Here is a 16,446-nt window from a genome sequence, read left to right on the forward strand (position 1 = left end):
GTGCAGACAGACCCGACCTCTGCCCTCACTTCTGTCCCTCCACCCACAGGGACCAACCCCTGCTCACCCACCCACCAACATAAAACAAACCAACCGCACGTGCTTCTGACTTTCACCCACCCTACGGCAGCACTTCCAAATAAATTCTGGGAAGTGTTCAAAAACATTCTAAGGGAGCTAAGAAAGGATTCTCTGGCTAAGGAAGTCTGTGAGAAACCCTCTGTTAAACTCGGTGAAATGGTTCTTTATGGAAGAGTTCTTGGAGTCGTTAATATGCTGCTAAGAGCTATCGTTCTCCCAAAGGACATATAGCATTCAGCCTGAATGTCTCGGTTTGGGTTCCCCCAGACCTTTGACCCCAAGTGGGCAGCAAACCAGAACAAGCTACATGTCACCCGGGCTGCGGGCTTTCCTCACTGAGAAGATTATGCCAATTTGTAGGTCCACTTAAATGTGACCCCGAGACCGACAGGGATCTGACATTCAGTCACCAACACTCATGAGTCACTGGCAGACAGCAGCTCCACGGGCATTAATTTTCTGAGACAAAGATTTAGCATAAGTAATTGATTTTGGATGCGATCCCAGGAATCATTGGTATGAGTGGAGGAGTCAGGAAAGAGAAAGCAGGCAATAGCTTTGTATGTTTTTTAAGTACGTTACCTGTTCTGGACTGAATGTGTGTACCCCCAGGACTTCAGGTTTGGGTCACTAACCCCCGTGTGGCTGCAGCTGCGGATAGCGCCTTCACAGAAATACTTAAGGTTAAATGAGGCCGTAAGGGTAGGGCCCTGGTCTGATAGGATCAGTGTCCTTAAGAGAAGAGATACCAGAAACTTGTGAGAACTTAGTGAGCAGGAGGCCACATACAAGCCAAAAAGAGAATCCTCACCAGAAACTGAGCTTTGCCAGAACTGTGATCTTAGATTTTGCGCTTGAAGAACTGTGAGGAAATAAATTTCTATTGTTTCAGCCACCTGGTCTGTGGCATTTTGTCATGGAAGTCTAAGCTGACTAACACATCCCCACTGTGAGTAATGAGCTTGAGTCTGCTAAGAGTCAGAGTAAAACATACTCCAGGGACTTGGTTAATCAAAAGGAAACAAACTTGAGAGCATGAGTTGGAATTCTCCAAGCAATATATTAGTAAAGCAAGCTTGATCACTCCGGAGTGCTTGGCAGCCTGGACCTGGGTAGACAGCGCAGCCAGAGAAATATATGCATCATCTAGGCTGTGGGCCTTCCTCAGTCTGAAAAGATTATGCCAATTTGTTAGTCCACTTAGCTGTGACCTGAGGAGAGAGGGAGCTGAGGTATTAATACACCAATTCCCACAAGCCATCAGTAGATGGCCGCTCGAAGAGCGTAGGTTTTCTGGCATTTATGCCCAGCCAGCACTGCAGGTGGCAAGGAAAGTCAGATTCAAGAAAGTCTTCAGGCAAGAGGTTCAAGTGCTGGGCTCTAGAAGCTGCCTGGTGTGCTCTGAGAGGCCAGAGGCATGTCACAACATCCACAGCACGCACTGCACCTTTCAAGCATGTACTAGCGTCTTGTGCAATAATGATGTTCCTTGAAACACAGTTTGGAAAACTCTACTTAGATTAGTTCCAGAAAAGCTTGATTTTCTGTTAGGCGTGTGTCTATCTGCTCATACCTGTCTTGTGCTGTGAGGACTGCCATGTCGAAGTACCACAGACCAGGTGGCTGAAACAACAGGAATTTATTGCCTGTCCCTCAGTTCTGGAGGCTGGAAGTCCACGGGGAAAGTGTCGGAAAGCTTGATTCTCTCCTTGCCTGGTAGGTGGCCATCTTCTCCCTGTCTTCATTTGGTCCTCCTTCCTGGGTGTGTCTGTGTCCTAATCGTCTTTCTTGTAAGGACACCAGTCAGATTGGATTAAGACTCCGCCTTAAAGACTTCGTTTTTAACTCCGTCACCTCCTTGAAGGTCCTATCTTCAAATATAGGCACATTCTGAGGTGCTGGGGATTAGGACTTCACTACATGAATTTTGGAGGGACAAGACAGGGAGAAGATGGCCACCATCTGTAATTCTGCTGACATCAAGGCAGTCTCTTGAAAAGAACAAAAGGGTTTTGAAGGGAGCAAAATTTGTCTCAAATCTGACCCCATAGTTTAGCAATGGTGAGGCCCTGACCATTGGATATGAAAGACTCATTCGCCATATGCATGCACCAGAGCAATGACTCAGCAGTGTCACTGTATGAACTGCGCAGGCACACCCTTATGTAACTGACTTATGTTAACATGCCACTGACCAGCCGGTTGTTGGCTGCTTTCTTTGCAATAAAGCATGACCCAGCCACTTGTGCCTCTTTCCAATTCCCGGCGTCCAAAGAAGTCAAGCTCCTGGCAGAGGAGCTGGGCCCCATCTATGAAAGAACATGTTGCTCTGAAGGGAGTTCATCAGTCTGCACGGAAAACCTTGGCTGAGTCCCACCCAACACTGCCCAGGCGCTGGCACCAGATACTGAATTCCCAGGCTCATTGGGAAGACCAATCCTGCTCGCTGTAAGCGATCTCATGCTGCCAACCTTGCAACTTAGTTCTCTTCACTTCCCATCCAAATTCCATTACCCTTCATCTGAAATAAGGCCCTTCTATGCACCAGGCAGTGTTCTAGACAACAGAGGTACAGCAATGGAGCAAACAGAGCTAGTATTGAGAGCAGGAGACAGATAAACAGCAAGATAAAGAAATAAAATCCCTAGCATGTCAGTGGTGCTAAGTGCTCAGGCGAGTCCCAGTGCAGGAAAAGCACTAGTGAATGTTGGGTAAACAGTGTAGACAGGGTGGCTGAGGCCTCACTGAAAATGTGACAATTGAGGAAAGCCTCGAGGGAGGCAGGGGCAGCCAGGTGGCCCCCGGGGATGGGGAAAGTGAGGTGCCGCAGTGGCTTGGTGAGGAGGAACCTGATCTCACTGAGGTGCACTCTCAGCAGCTGAACGGACAGACTGATGGACGTGAGAGCAGATGTAGGAAAGCAGCAGAAAGCTCCTGAGATCATCCCAGGGAGTGATGACAGCCATTAGCATCAAGGTGGCGGCCGTGGAGGAGGTGAGAAGTAGTATGCTTTTTCCTTTTTAAGATTATTTGATTATTTAATGATTGTTTCCTTGAGTTTATCTCCTACAGTGTTCCTCTATTTTTTAAAAAACAGTCTTTGTTTTTTAGAGCAGTTTTAGGTTTACAGTCAAGCTGAGCAGTAAGTACAGAGAGTTCCCATATTCTCCTGCCCCCACACATGCAGAGCCCCCCCATTATCGGCACCCCACCAGAGAGCTGCATTTGCCACAACCTATGAAACTACACTGACACGTCATTGTCACAGAAAGCCCACAGTCTACACTAAGATCACTCTTGGAATTGTACTTTCTATGGGTTTGGGTAAATGTATAATGACATTTACCCACCATTACAATATCATACAGAATACAGGGTTTCATGGCCCTAAAAAATCCTCTGTGCTTTGCTTCCGTATCCCTCCCACCTCCAAACCCCTAGCAACCACTGATCTTTTTATTGTCTCCAAGCTTGTGCCTTTTCCTGGATGCCATATGGTTAGAAGTACTTTTCATGTTGGCTTATTTTACTTAGTAAAATGCATTGATGTTTCCTCTGTATCTCTGTGTGACTTGCAAGCTTTTTTTTTTCTTTTCTTTTTTTTTTTCCTAGCACTGAATGATATTCCACAGTCTGGATGTACCAAAGTTTATCCCCTCAGCTACTGAAGAGCATCTTGCTTGCTTCCCAGTTATGGCCATTAGAGATTCCAAATGTGTTTTGACAGTAAACAGAAAATCCTGCCAGGTTAGGTGTTTGTAAGCAGTGACTCCAGTGAGGAGACCAAGATATCTGGTCAATGCAACTGAAATAACAGGATTCACATGGAAGGCCGGGGAGATAATACACTAATAATGATTGAAACTATTATTTCCAAGCCCTTAGCTTTCTTTGCACTAGGCTGGGATATGTATGCTGTGTGCTTCATCCCGAGTCACGCACATACCAGCCCTAGCAGGTAGATGCTGTTAACATTCCCATTTAACAAATAAAGGATACATGTGAGATGTTGACTTGTTCAAGGTCACATGGGTCTGCTCATACCTGGCTCTCAGACAGAAAATATTTAGAAGAGAGTTGGCATTTTGACAAGAATGTATCAGCCTGGTTAATATAAATCTCCCTAACCCAGTGTAAATTTGCAGAGAAATTAATGTGAGGCTTTATGGGAGGCAGCCAGCTGGCCATTTCCCCTGACAGAGCACCACCAGGCTGCCGGTAGCGCTGGGGTGCTTCCAAACCCCCACGAGGTGAAGAGCAGGGCCTCCTCACAGCCAGCTATAGCCTGGAGAGCTGAGCGACGCCTCCGCGGGCCTGAGAGAGACCTGAGCTTGGTCTGAAACTTTACCTGCACAGTTTCCCTATTGATTTGATCAAAAGTGTTAAATCCCTGCTCTGACTCCTCGAAGTGGATGCAAAATCATCATCACGTCTACCAATGGTTCTCAAGAGCCTTCCCTGGCCAAGCAGAGCTGTAGCAGTCTCACCCATCTTGAAAGTGGGTGTTCTCAGAAAACGCAGAACCGGGCAGTGAGTTTTCATAAATCCAGATGCATTTCATTTAGAGCATGCTCCTTTTGTTTGAGATATGTCTTTGTGGCTGTGGGTGCATGTGTGTGTGTGTGTGTGTGTGTGTGTGTGCGCGCGCGCGCGCGCGCGCGCGCGTGCGCTGATAACGTCTTTTTTACTATGAAGTAATAGTGAAAGTCGTTGGAAGTTTGCTTGCTTAAGTGACCTCAGGAAAGTAAAAATTTAGAAATCCCGTGTCAGTGCCTCCCTTGTTTATTGCCGCTGGTGGTGGTGAGCTTTACCGACCCAAGAAATCCAAATGTCCAGGTACCAGCAATCTTATGTGATTGATGTAAACTCAGTGACTATCAAGCAATCAGAAATGTGAGCCTGGAATGAAGAATGATCAAGAGTCAGGACAGGTCAACTCTATTAGCCAGCCAAGCACGTGTTAATTACCTGCCTACATGTTACCCTGGGCTAGGCGGGCACCATCCACAGACAGAATACAGAACCCATAATTCTCCACTGTCAGCCAGGTCACGGCCTGAGCTCCTCTGGTCACACGTCACTCTGGGCACACGCCTTGCAGAAATCCGGGAAGAAGTTTCGCATCCCCAGCCTCTTTGAGCTGCTGAAGGGTTTGAATAGCAGGCAGGCGCCAGCCTAAGGCTGGGAGTTGAGCCAGCACGCTGAACCTGGTTATTCCTTTCTTTCCTCCTCTTCCTTCTCCCATTTCACTCACCTGTATTTCAAGTCAGGATTTCAAGAGCCGAAGGGTGGGGAACAAGCCAAATAATCATGTTTCGCTTCAAATGAATTGATTGCAGTGGGCTGCCTATGCCTCCTAATATAGTACAAGAACATTGGCAAAGTAGGGCATGAGCAAAATTCTGTTTTCCTATTTCTGACCGCTCTCTGACTATCTTTCTACTTCCTCTTTTAAAGAGGGCTCAACCATGGGAGGGCACCAGAATTTTAAAACCTCCTCCGAGAAAAGGCTATGTCTTTGCTCACAGTGCACATTTCCTCCGAACCACAGGGAAGTCCATCCGATCCAATGAAACGGAGGTCACAGGAAAAAAGAGGGGCCTCTCTCTCTCTCTCTCTCTCTCTCTCTCTCACACACACACACACACACACACACACACACACACTTCCTGGAACATTGGGTGATAGATGTCCTGGGAATGCTGCTCTGCTAAAGGAAGGCTGTTGTCAAGCTGGCCCACAGGACGGTTAGCTCTTCGTCTCCAAAGCAGCGTGCTTAGGCTGTGTGAACAGTGCTTGGTCTGTAGTGATTCACAGAATCAATACCAAGCCTGATTGCTCTGCTTCTATTCTGGGCTCTTGCCCAAACATAGCAAGAGAGTCAAGGCCCAAGCAGGTAATTTGCAGGATTTCTGACCAATGGCGCATGGCAGCCTTGTGCAGGCAGCGCGCTCCTGTTCACAGTGGCGATGCCTGCACTGGGATGGCAGTCCTTGTTCCAGCCTGGACAAGAATGCGCTCTCTTGTTTACCACCCAGTGAAGCTCCAGGTGAACACTCCCTTTTTACACCCTAAAAATAGTGGGCCACGTCTCCACCAGTTTCACCGCTAAAAAGTAGGTACCCTCAAAGAGACTTCTAATGATTTGTGAGTCCCCCAGGAGGTATTTTAAGCTCAGCCTGTGCCATTGTCACACGTCCATTTCTTCCTCCCCTGCCCCCAGCTAGCCAGCTGGAAACTCTGGCCCGGAAGTGGGGCCCTGGCAGGGACACGGGGTCCCCCTCCTGCTGCTCCCATGCCTCTGATGCTCGATGTTCAGGTGAGAAAAGATCTCTGGATTCCACCAAGAGGTTTCTCCACCTCCTGCAGCCAGGGGCCGTGCCTGTGTTAGTAAGTGAAAGAAGCCAGTCTGAAAAGACTCATACTATAGCATTCCAACTCTACAACATTCTGGGAAAGACAAACTAAAAGGACAATAAAAAGATCAGTGATAGAGTTGAGTGTGGAGGGAGGGGAGAGTGGGGAGAGGGGCGCTCAGGGCATTTCGAGGCAGTGAAAACACTCTGTGTGAGACTGTAATGGAGGAGACATGACATTACAAATCTGCCAAAACCCGTAGCATGCGTAACATTGAGCTGGAAACTATGAATTGTAATTAATAATGGTGTATCCATTTCTTAAAATCCACAAGTTTATTCTGGAAAAAGTATATGTTCTTCCTAGAGGCTCCAGAGAGAATTTGTGTCCTTGCCCTTTCCAACTGCCAGAGGCGCCGACAGCCTTCGGTTCCCAGTCCCCTTCCTCTCTCTGCAAAGCCAGCAGTGCGGCATCTTCAAATCTTCTCTCTCCCTCTGCTTCTGTCCTCACAGCTCCTATTGACTCTGATTACCTTGCCTCCCTCCTAGAAGGACCTTTGTAGCCCTATACTAGTATTTAGGGCTAACCTGGATAACCTAGAATAATCTCCCCATCTGGAAAGTCTTAGCGTAAACACTTCTGCAAAGTTCCTTTTGCCATGTAAGGAAGAGTCACAGGTCCAGAGATTAAGACGTGGACCTCTTTGGGGCCATTATTTAGTGAACCACAAGGACTGCGAGGCAGTGGGAAGAGAGGGAGGCAAGGCCAGAGCAGGGGTTTGAAGGGGAGGAGGAGGAGGAGGCTGTGACCATCAAGGTGACTAGGATTATCCCTGGGACCATCGTAAGGCACAGAGACAAGACCAGCCAGCAGCTCAGATCCAAAGAAAAGGAAAAACTGTAGCTCTGTGCAACAATGAGAATAAAATATTTCTGGAAGTAACTTAGTCTGCCAAAAGAAAAAAATCCCAAATAAACGCATTAAAAGTGTATATTAACAGAAGTTCCGAGTGCTATCTATGGAAGTGAGACTACAGGTAGTTTTACTTTTTATTTTTAGCTGCAGGCTCCAGAATTTCTGTACTGAATATGTATTATTTCATAGTCAGGAGAACATATTTAATACAATTTTAAAAACACAAAAGCATATATAGAAATGAGGCAGTGTTGGCACTGACAAAGGAGCTCCCCTTTCTCACAGACTCTCAGACTAAACATTTTCAGTGATGTTCCCTTTCTTTCTTTATGTCTTTGTTTTTCCCATGAAATATCTCCCTCCTCTATTCAAAGTTTAGAGGAACTTATAAAGGGGAAAGGACAGATGTGTTGTGATTTTTTTGAAGGCACCTCAGTGTCCTTAAATAGCAGCCAGGTTTGTTTTAACAGAGAATTAAACATGAAAATATACTCTGATGGAGAAAGTCTTCATCCTATGGGACATGCCCAACTGAAATATACACATACTAGAGGCCCAGTGCATGAAATTCACCCTCTCCAATCCAGGACCACTGGCTCCTTACTGCTCACCCACCTACCTGCCTGATCACCTCTAACTGATCACCCCCCCCCCTCATGGCCTGGTCACCCGCAACTGTGCCCCCTGCCAGCCTGGTCACCCACATCAGCCCATTCCCTCCCCCTCCCTCCCCTGCCAGCCTGGTCTTCCCCCCCGCACCCCTCCACTGGCCTGGTTGTTCCTTACTGCCCCCCTCCTGCTGGCCTGGTTGCCCCACATAGCCCACTCTCAGTCATTTGGTCATCCCTCACTAAGCCCCCCCACCCTTGTTGCCCAGGCAGCTGTTCAGTTGTCCATTCAGTTGTTTCGGTTGCAATGGTCACTTAGGCTTTTATATATAGAGATGAACATCACACAATATATACAAAGATATTTGTGATTTTATTCCTAATAGTTAAAACTAGAGAACAACCCCATGTCAATGAATAGGATGAGGATGGATTAAAAACTGTGGCATATTCTACAATAGAATAATACATAGCAATTAAAAAGGTGAAACTTTACAGAAATCATGGTGAGAAAAAGAAGGCAGCACAATAGTGTAGGTGGTGTATGATTCCACTTATGTAAAGTTCAAACCCAGGTAAATCTAACCTATGGTGTTTGAATGTTGAATAGTGGTTTTCCTCTCCCCATGTGGATAACAACTACCCTGTTTCCCCGAAAACAAGACAGTGCCTTATATTAATTTTTTCTCCCAAAGTTGTGCTAGGTCTTATTTTCAGGGGATGTCTTATCTTTCCATGCGCTAGGTCTTATTTTCGGAAGATGTCTTATTTTCGGGGAAACACAGTAGGAGGGGGCAAGAAAAAGCCAGTAAGGTTCTATTTCTCGAGATGGCTAAATTTATCGGTTGTCACTTCATCATACTGTATACTTCTGAAATAGGCACTTGCTGCAATAAAATTTTCTGTAAGATAAAGAATTATTAAAACTTTACCTTTAAACCTAGAGTCATGATTTACTCTCAGGCATGACAAAGACCCTTGGCTGGGCAGAAGAATGTATGGTCAATCTGATCCAGGTCAGAACACCAATTAAACACATAGAGCAAAACCGACTGGTAATCATCGCCACAAGCAGGAAGGAAGCTGGCTAGTAACATTTTGACACCATGGACACCAAGCAGGACTGGCTTGGGTTCGGACTTGCTCCAGCCAGTAACCTGGACAGCCCCGTGACGTACACACTCAATTACTAAGAGGGGTTAGCAGATGCAGATACCGGGTGAGGTTGGCGAAGATACTGTGTAGATTAAGGTGGGCACAGAGCTTTTATCCTAACAACAGTAACTGATAGTATAGGCTGTGAAGATGCCAGATCATGCTTGAATGGTTTAGGTTTACAATTTCTTGCCAAAATTATTTTTAAAAAGTGACAGAAAAGATAAGTGATGAAAAGACAATATATGTCACATACTGAGGCATCTGCTATAGCATCCTGTGATGGTGGTAAATAAACTGAGAAGCAGCTTTGCAGACAGCTACTTCTTGACTGCATTACAGAAGGCCGTGAAAACCTGTCTTCCCACCACATTCCAGGCTGGGAGGACACCCAGTCTCTCTCCACCCCGTGTCCACTTCACCTTTCCCTCTAGGGAAATGCCCATTCGGTGAAGTTCAGATGGAAACGCATATGCACAATTCAGGCCTGGCCACTGATCCGTCCCATCCCATTAGCCACATGGCTGGTTCGGGGCTGGGCCCACCCCAGGCTGGCCAGTTCTTTGGGAATTCCTCTTACCACCTAGGGAGTTGTCTCAACCTGCAAACCAGGGGCTGCCTGGGCTGATTTGACGGCTGCATGAGAGATGCTTGACTAGGAGAAGACAGTTTGAGGCTGGCAAAGACAGGAAATATGTCAGGGACAGGGACTGACCGGGAGTCTCAGCACACGGGTAGACATCTGTTCCCACAGCTTCTCCTTCTTCTCTTTGAATTACTGTACGGGTCCTTCCCAGCCATGCCAGACAACACCCATGTTTTCCTAAGCTATTGAGATAGTTAGAATTGGGTTTGTGCCCCTTGGCCACAAAAGTCCAAACAAATACACCAATGAATACAGACATAGGAGTACAGTAGAAGTTGGCATTCTTTTAGTTACAAGTAAGCATTCAAAGGGAAGGGGACAGCAGGACTGTGAATGCACAGCCAATTGCCCTGTTTCTTCCTTAAACTCTTTCCGGGTTTCACTGCTGAAACACACATACCGCTGCCACCACCTCACTACCTTTCCACTTGCCCAACCCTCAGTTCTTTGCCCCTTTCTTATTTCCAAAGACATTAAACAGGGAATAAATTCACTACTGGGAGCTCTGCAGGTCAGGGCCTGTGTCAGTGTTATCAACTAGAAGAGGGTCCGGCTGGTGCTTTCCCTAAACGGCCTGCCCTGTGAGGCTCCTGATGTTTTGGCGGGGAGTTTGGACTGCAGCGTGCGGGAACTGCTGGGTGTGTTTTAAACAGCTATTTCTCATCACTATTTCCTACAAGTACTTTGATTCAGCACATAGCACTGGAGAGGAAGATGTACATCCCTCTATTACAGCATGTGCTGCCTGGTGTCATTGTGGTTGCATGTGTCTGTGAGTAGAGAGCCCCCATCTTACTGAATTGGCAGGCTCAGCACTAGCATGGTTCCCCACAGGTACAGGTGGCCGATGGCTCTCCATCAGGCACAAGCTATTCTTAAAACTCCATAGAATCTTGCTTCTCCAAGTGTGGCCCATGGGCCAGCATCATTATGATCACTGGGAGAGAGGATTGCAAACACAGAATCTGGACCCTACCCCCAAGCCTCTGATTTGTAGTTGTGAACTAGCATGCAGGGAGAGGAGACCCGAAGAGATCTTGCAGAAGCTAGAGTTGATTGATAGGTGTGGAGAAGGGAGAAGGGGATGCTAAGGTGGATGAGCCTGCAAGGCTGGGGTAAGAAAGGCAGTGAGCTCCAGGGGGAGGAGTTTGGGGTCCTGTGTCCTGCAGACCATCTCTACTGTGCAGGAGCCCTTCAGTGAGTGTGAAGAAAGGTAGTTGGAAAAACCTTCACTGCTGACAGGGGAAGACCAGAATATCATGCCTTTTCCTTCTCCCATCTTTACACTGGGAACTCATCTTTAAATTTAAGATCTATTAGGTGCCTTGTTTTGTTGTTGGTGGTGGTGGTGGTTTTTTGTTGTCCTTTTTTTTTTTTTTTTTTTTTTCCAGAGGAGAAATAGGCTCATAAGAGCAGCCCACTATCAGGTTCTTAATTTTAGAACCAATCGATGTGTTAAAATGGAAGAATAAATTAGCACTGTTACTCCAGTGCCTAAATGAATTGGTTTGGGGCCAGCATCGGCGGGAAGCTTCTGCAGGAACTCAGTAAATAATTTCCACCCGAAAACACAGCTCGAGGAGCATTTAATACGTGCCATTTGATGGTACTAAGGATGAGGCCCATGGCCGCACCCTATATCCAGTTAGACAAATGTTCCGGGCACAGTGACTAATGAAGCAGGTCCAGGACACACTTACGAAGGAGACCCCTTTGGAATGGGGATGCAGAGTGGTCAAGGGAAATTCTAGAATAGGTGGCCGAGCATTTTGCTGCTTTAAGCTCTGCCTCTCCGTCCTGTGCACCCCAAACGCGGCTGTGAATCCCGAACACCGCCCTAAGCCATTCTTTTGACCGGGAATGTAGGTGGCAGTTTAGGGAGAGGCGGGGAGAAGTGGCCTCCGGAGACTGGGACTCTCCAGGGAGACCTCAGGCATGAAATAGGTCAGGCGGCTCCCAGGCTGCGCTCCCGCGCCCCCGCCCGCCCGGTGCGTGCGAGCCTGGGACGCCTGCGGGAGCGGGATGCGGGCGGCGGGCGGCGGGCGGGGAGGGTGAGGGCGCATTTCTTCACATCCATCCTCTCCCTCCCTGAGGGCGGCGCGGGGCGCTCTTCGCACGGGGTACGCCGCCTCCAGCCCGAGGGGTCGCGCGCCTGCATCCCGGGCTCCGGTGTGCGGGAGCGCGCAGTGCGGGCGCGGAGCCGGGCGGGCTCGCCGGCGGGCACATTTGAGCCCGGCTGGTGGGCGGGCGGGGAGGCGGGTGCGCGGGCCCCGCTCCCCGCTCACCTGGCGCCTCTGCTCACCTGGCGCCGCGCCCCCGGCCGCCGCCTCCCCCGCGGCCGCCGCCCCGCCCCGCGCCGCCGCCGCCTGCCACCCGCTCTCCGCGCCGCGCACGCCCCGGAGGAGCCCCTCGGCCTGCGCGCGCCAAGGTGACCCTCCTGGACGACCCTCGCCCCGCGGGCCGCGGGCCAGCGCCCGCTCTGTCCCCGCCACTAGGGCAGAGGCTGCGAAGTCTGAGCATCAGTCGGTCGGTGTGTCTGTCTGTCTGTCTGTCTGTCTCTGCACCCCCAGTTCTCCCCCGGCCTTGTGTGCACACGGGGGAAGCCGGGACCCCTCTTTGTTCCGGCTGGGGTGTGGGTGAGCGTGTGCACGCGCCCGGGGATGTGTTTGGGAGGGTGGGAGCCCCATGGAGCCGGACGATTCAAATACCCCGTTTGGAGGAGCCGGGCTCCGGGCTGTGACTGGGCGGTGTGCGGGGCTCCCGCAGCCAGAGGGCCAGTAGCTGCGCGGTCTGGGCTGCGGGAGCGGGTGGCGTGTCTCCCGCACTCAGCACAGGCGCCGCGCCGCCCCTGGGGACCCGCCTCGCTGGCAGCCGTGTTTTGAGGTCCTTTCCTGTGTTTTCCCCAACGCCACACGGCATGTTTCATAGTGAGCTTCAAATCCCGGAGCTCGTGGCATTGGGTAGCAGTGTGTGGAGAGGGGCTGGCCTTCTGTGCAGTTTTGCATGATCTTGGACTGTCCCCCTGCTGTGCCTGCCCATTAAAAGACTGTCTTTTTGTTGAAGAAGACAGGGGTTAAAATGAACGGAGACCCGAAGGCCAATGTCAGCGGCTGGCTCCGGGATTACTTAGATGCCGGCGCTGCTGTGGAGAACGTCTCAGCTGCCGCCTCCTCCCGGGTTCCGGGTGTAGAGCCAGAGCCAGAGCCAGAGCTCGTGGTGAACCCCTGGGACATTGTCTTGTGCACCTCAGGAACGCTCATCTCCTGTGAAAACGCCATCGTGGTCCTTATCATCCTCCACAACCCCAGCCTCCGCGCACCCATGTTCCTGCTGATAGGCAGCCTGGCCCTGGCAGACCTGCTGGCCGGCGTCGGACTCATCGTCAATTTTGCTTTTGCCTACCTGCTTCAGTCGGAAGCCACCAGGCTGGTCACCATAGGACTCATTGTGGCCTCTTTCTCTGCCTCCGTCTGCAGCTTGCTGGCCATCACTGTTGACCGCTATCTCTCCCTGTACTATGCTCTGACATACCATTCAGAGAGGACGGTCACTTTCACCTATGTCATGCTTGTCATGCTCTGGGGGACCTCCATCTGCCTGGGGCTGCTGCCCATCCTGGGCTGGAACTGCCTCAGAGACGAGTCCACCTGCAGCGTGGTCCGGCCTCTCACCAAGAACAACACGGCGGTCCTCTCCATCTCCTTCCTCTTCATGTTCGCGCTCATGCTTCAGCTCTACATCCAGATCTGCAAGATCGTCATGCGGCACGCCCACCAGATAGCCCTGCAGCACCACTTCCTGGCCACCTCGCACTACGTGACCACCCGCAGAGGGGTCTCCACCCTGGCCCTCATCCTGGGCACCTTTGCTGCTTGCTGGATGCCTTTTACCCTCTATTCCTTGATAGCTGACTACACCTACCCCACCATCTACACCTACGCCACCCTCCTGCCCGCCACCTACAATTCCATCATCAACCCTGTCATCTATGCCTTCAGGAACCAAGAGATCCAGAAAGCCCTCTGCCTCATTTGCTGCGGCTGCATCCCCTCTAGCCTCTCCCAGCGAACGCGGTCCCCCAGCGACGTGTAGCAGCTTTCCAGCGACAGGGTGCTGCTCACCCAATGCTGCATCTACCGAGCACTTCCACTGCCTGGCCCACGGCCCAGAGCTTTCCTTCGATTCTTTACGTTGGATTCGCTGGGAGCCACAGAAACACTTAGCATTCGTGATCCCTTCATTCAGATCAGTTAAGTGATTGGAGTGAAAATAACGTTACCAGTGTCTTCACACTTTTTAAAAAATTGTTGAGTTGTTTGCTCAACATTTTGTTGTTGTTTAGGAATGGGGGGTTTGTTTTATATTTTATTTGGAGGGTCTTCTTTATTTATATTTTGTTTGGAAGGTTGATGATGGGTCAAAAAGGCCATGGTGTTATAGAAAATAAACTGATCCCAGAGTTCTTACCTGGACTTTAAAATATAATAAAACCGAGTTACTGAGGAAAATGCAGTTACTCTTTCTAGACTTTTTTTTAATGTCAAGGTGGATTTTCAATACTACATGTATCTAACAGAATACAGTCTCTTTTGTGCCAGTGAAAATATTTTACATGCTTTTGCTGGGAAGAAACCTGATTTTGTAAACATGAACTCAATAATAAGTTACCAACACTGAAACTGTGAACCCATTCTTATTCATTCTTTCTTCACCTTCAGTAGTCACTGTTGACAAGAATTACTCTGGTATTTCTGTGAATGTTGTAACCATTTCTGCATGGTTGCCTGTATTAGCTAGACCACTTGTTTCAAATGTTGTCATGTAAATCCAGAATCAAATGCATCATTTTTCAACATAGGTTTTTAGTATATCCTTTAAAAGTGAATTATGAAATTTGTTTTTATTTACATAGGAAGTTGGATTCACCTTGTAGTTTCTTAAGCCACAGTCTTATTGTTTTTAGGAAACAAAATGAAAAAATTAATAATATCTCTTGAAAGTAGGTTAAATATATTTCAGTATATTCTGAAATAAAAATCAATGCAAAGCTATCACTTTTGAAATATGAAAAAGCTATCACTTTTTATAATATGAAAAACATCACTTTTCCTATCTTCATCTAAGACTGAGTTAATAGTTTTTCTTGATTGAGACAAATAGAATTAAATATTATAGACCACACATTTATGGTTCATATTGTCAATGGTGTAAAATACATTTGAAACAGGTGGTCTCCTTTTTTAATTATTATTTTGTTTATGAGTGCATAACACCCATATCTAATTGTGACATATCATGTAAGTTCACCAGTGGCTCTTCATAAAAAGTTAAGTTTCAACTTTTTTCTTCTTTTCACCAAAAAACCAACTTAAATGCAATAAAAATTGTATTGCCTGTTTTCAAAGAGCAAGGATTTCATGAGGAAATTACACAGAAGACCTGACTTTAAACATATTATAAACCATTGTGTCTGAGCATCATTTCTGTTAGCAGACAAGTGTTTTTGGACACCTTTCCTCCACGGGCCAGGGACTGACAGCTGTGTCTATACCATCAGCAGGCCATGAGGCCGGCGTAACAGCCCCTGGGGAACATTGACCTCATTGGCTTGTTCCCAATATTCTGCCCATGGTCTCGGGACCCTTCTGGCTAAATGCATATGATGCCATCTCCCCGAAGCCCCTTCTCATGTAGCACAAATATGAGTAAGTCCTCTACTCGAACCTGTGTCTCCTCCCTCAGGCTACTTGTGGAAGCAGGAGGAAGGTTAAAACATTTCAAAAATGGAAAAGGATTTTCAATGCAAATTACCTTACAATCCATCTAATCAAGCTGATGCCTTTGAACTTTTTCTCCAGCATGTGATTGAGTTGGTGGATTGAATATGATGAGTCTGTTTTTAACCACTTAGAGTCAATAGCATCTCCAAGCCAGAAATAATTAAGGTAAGTTGGTTTGGCCATGGGCTGGAAATATCCAGAAGGAGGCTTGAAAGCAATAAGTGATGTTTTGAAGTAATGGTGGGTCTCTCTCGCCTTGGCTGGTTAGCTCAGTTGTTCAGAGCATTGTCCCAATACCCCAAGGTTGCGGGTTCAATCCTTGGTCTGGGCACATACAAGAATCAACCAATCAATGAATACATTTATAAATAAGTGGAACAACAAATCTGTTGCATTCTCTCTCTCTCTCTCTCTCTCTCTCTCTCTCTCTCCCTCCCTCCCTCCCTCCCTCTATCTCTCCCTCTCTCTCTCTCTTTCTCTTTCTCTCTCTCTCTTCCTGTCTCTAAAATCATTTTTTTTAAAAAAAAAAAAAAAAAAAAGGTGGTTTCTCATTATAATGATAATAATGTGCTATTTTTATTTTTATTTTTATTTTTTACCACATTTGTGTCAAGCTCCATGCTGGGTGTTTTACCTGCTGTTACTTTATTCACAAAAACACACTATTATAGGCAAGACAACTCGGGCTAAGAGAGGCTAAGAAATGTGTCTGAGACCCCAGCTTTAAGGGGAGAGCCAGGATGTGAACGCAGGTTTTCCAGCGTCTATACCTGCCTCCTTTTGCGCACTGCTGCCTTGCTCCCTCACTGTGAGGGTGGAGGGAAGTGATTTATGACATGTTACTGTTACTACTTTTTAGTTCTACAATTAACACATAAAGCTTCTTGTTTAAAATTACAAGTGA

At 47.9% G+C, this 16,446-nt stretch overlaps 1 protein-coding gene across 1 annotated transcript; it reads left to right on the top strand.

The window, feature by feature from the left end:
* Nucleotides 1-12,087: 12,087 nt before the first annotated feature.
* On the top strand, nucleotides 12,088-15,216 carry GPR12 (G protein-coupled receptor 12). The gene is made up of 2 exons (XM_036458591.2): nucleotides 12,088-12,190; nucleotides 12,826-15,216. The coding sequence occupies exon 2, from the start codon at nucleotides 12,841-12,843 to the stop codon at nucleotides 13,852-13,854; it is 1,014 nt and encodes a 337-aa protein (XP_036314484.1). The 5' UTR covers nucleotides 12,088-12,190; nucleotides 12,826-12,840; the 3' UTR covers nucleotides 13,855-15,216.
* Nucleotides 15,217-16,446: the final 1,230 nt, after the last annotated feature.

This window comes from Pipistrellus kuhlii, unplaced genomic scaffold (genome assembly GCF_014108245.1).
Source record: "Pipistrellus kuhlii isolate mPipKuh1 unplaced genomic scaffold, mPipKuh1.p scaffold_m20_p_3, whole genome shotgun sequence".
NCBI classification, from domain to species: Eukaryota; Metazoa; Chordata; class Mammalia; order Chiroptera; family Vespertilionidae; genus Pipistrellus; species Pipistrellus kuhlii.

Coding starts and splice junctions, on each gene's coding strand:
- GPR12 (XM_036458591.2), top strand. CDS start 12,841: ATGAACGGAGACCCGAAGGCCAATGTCAGCGGCTGGCTCCGGGATTAC.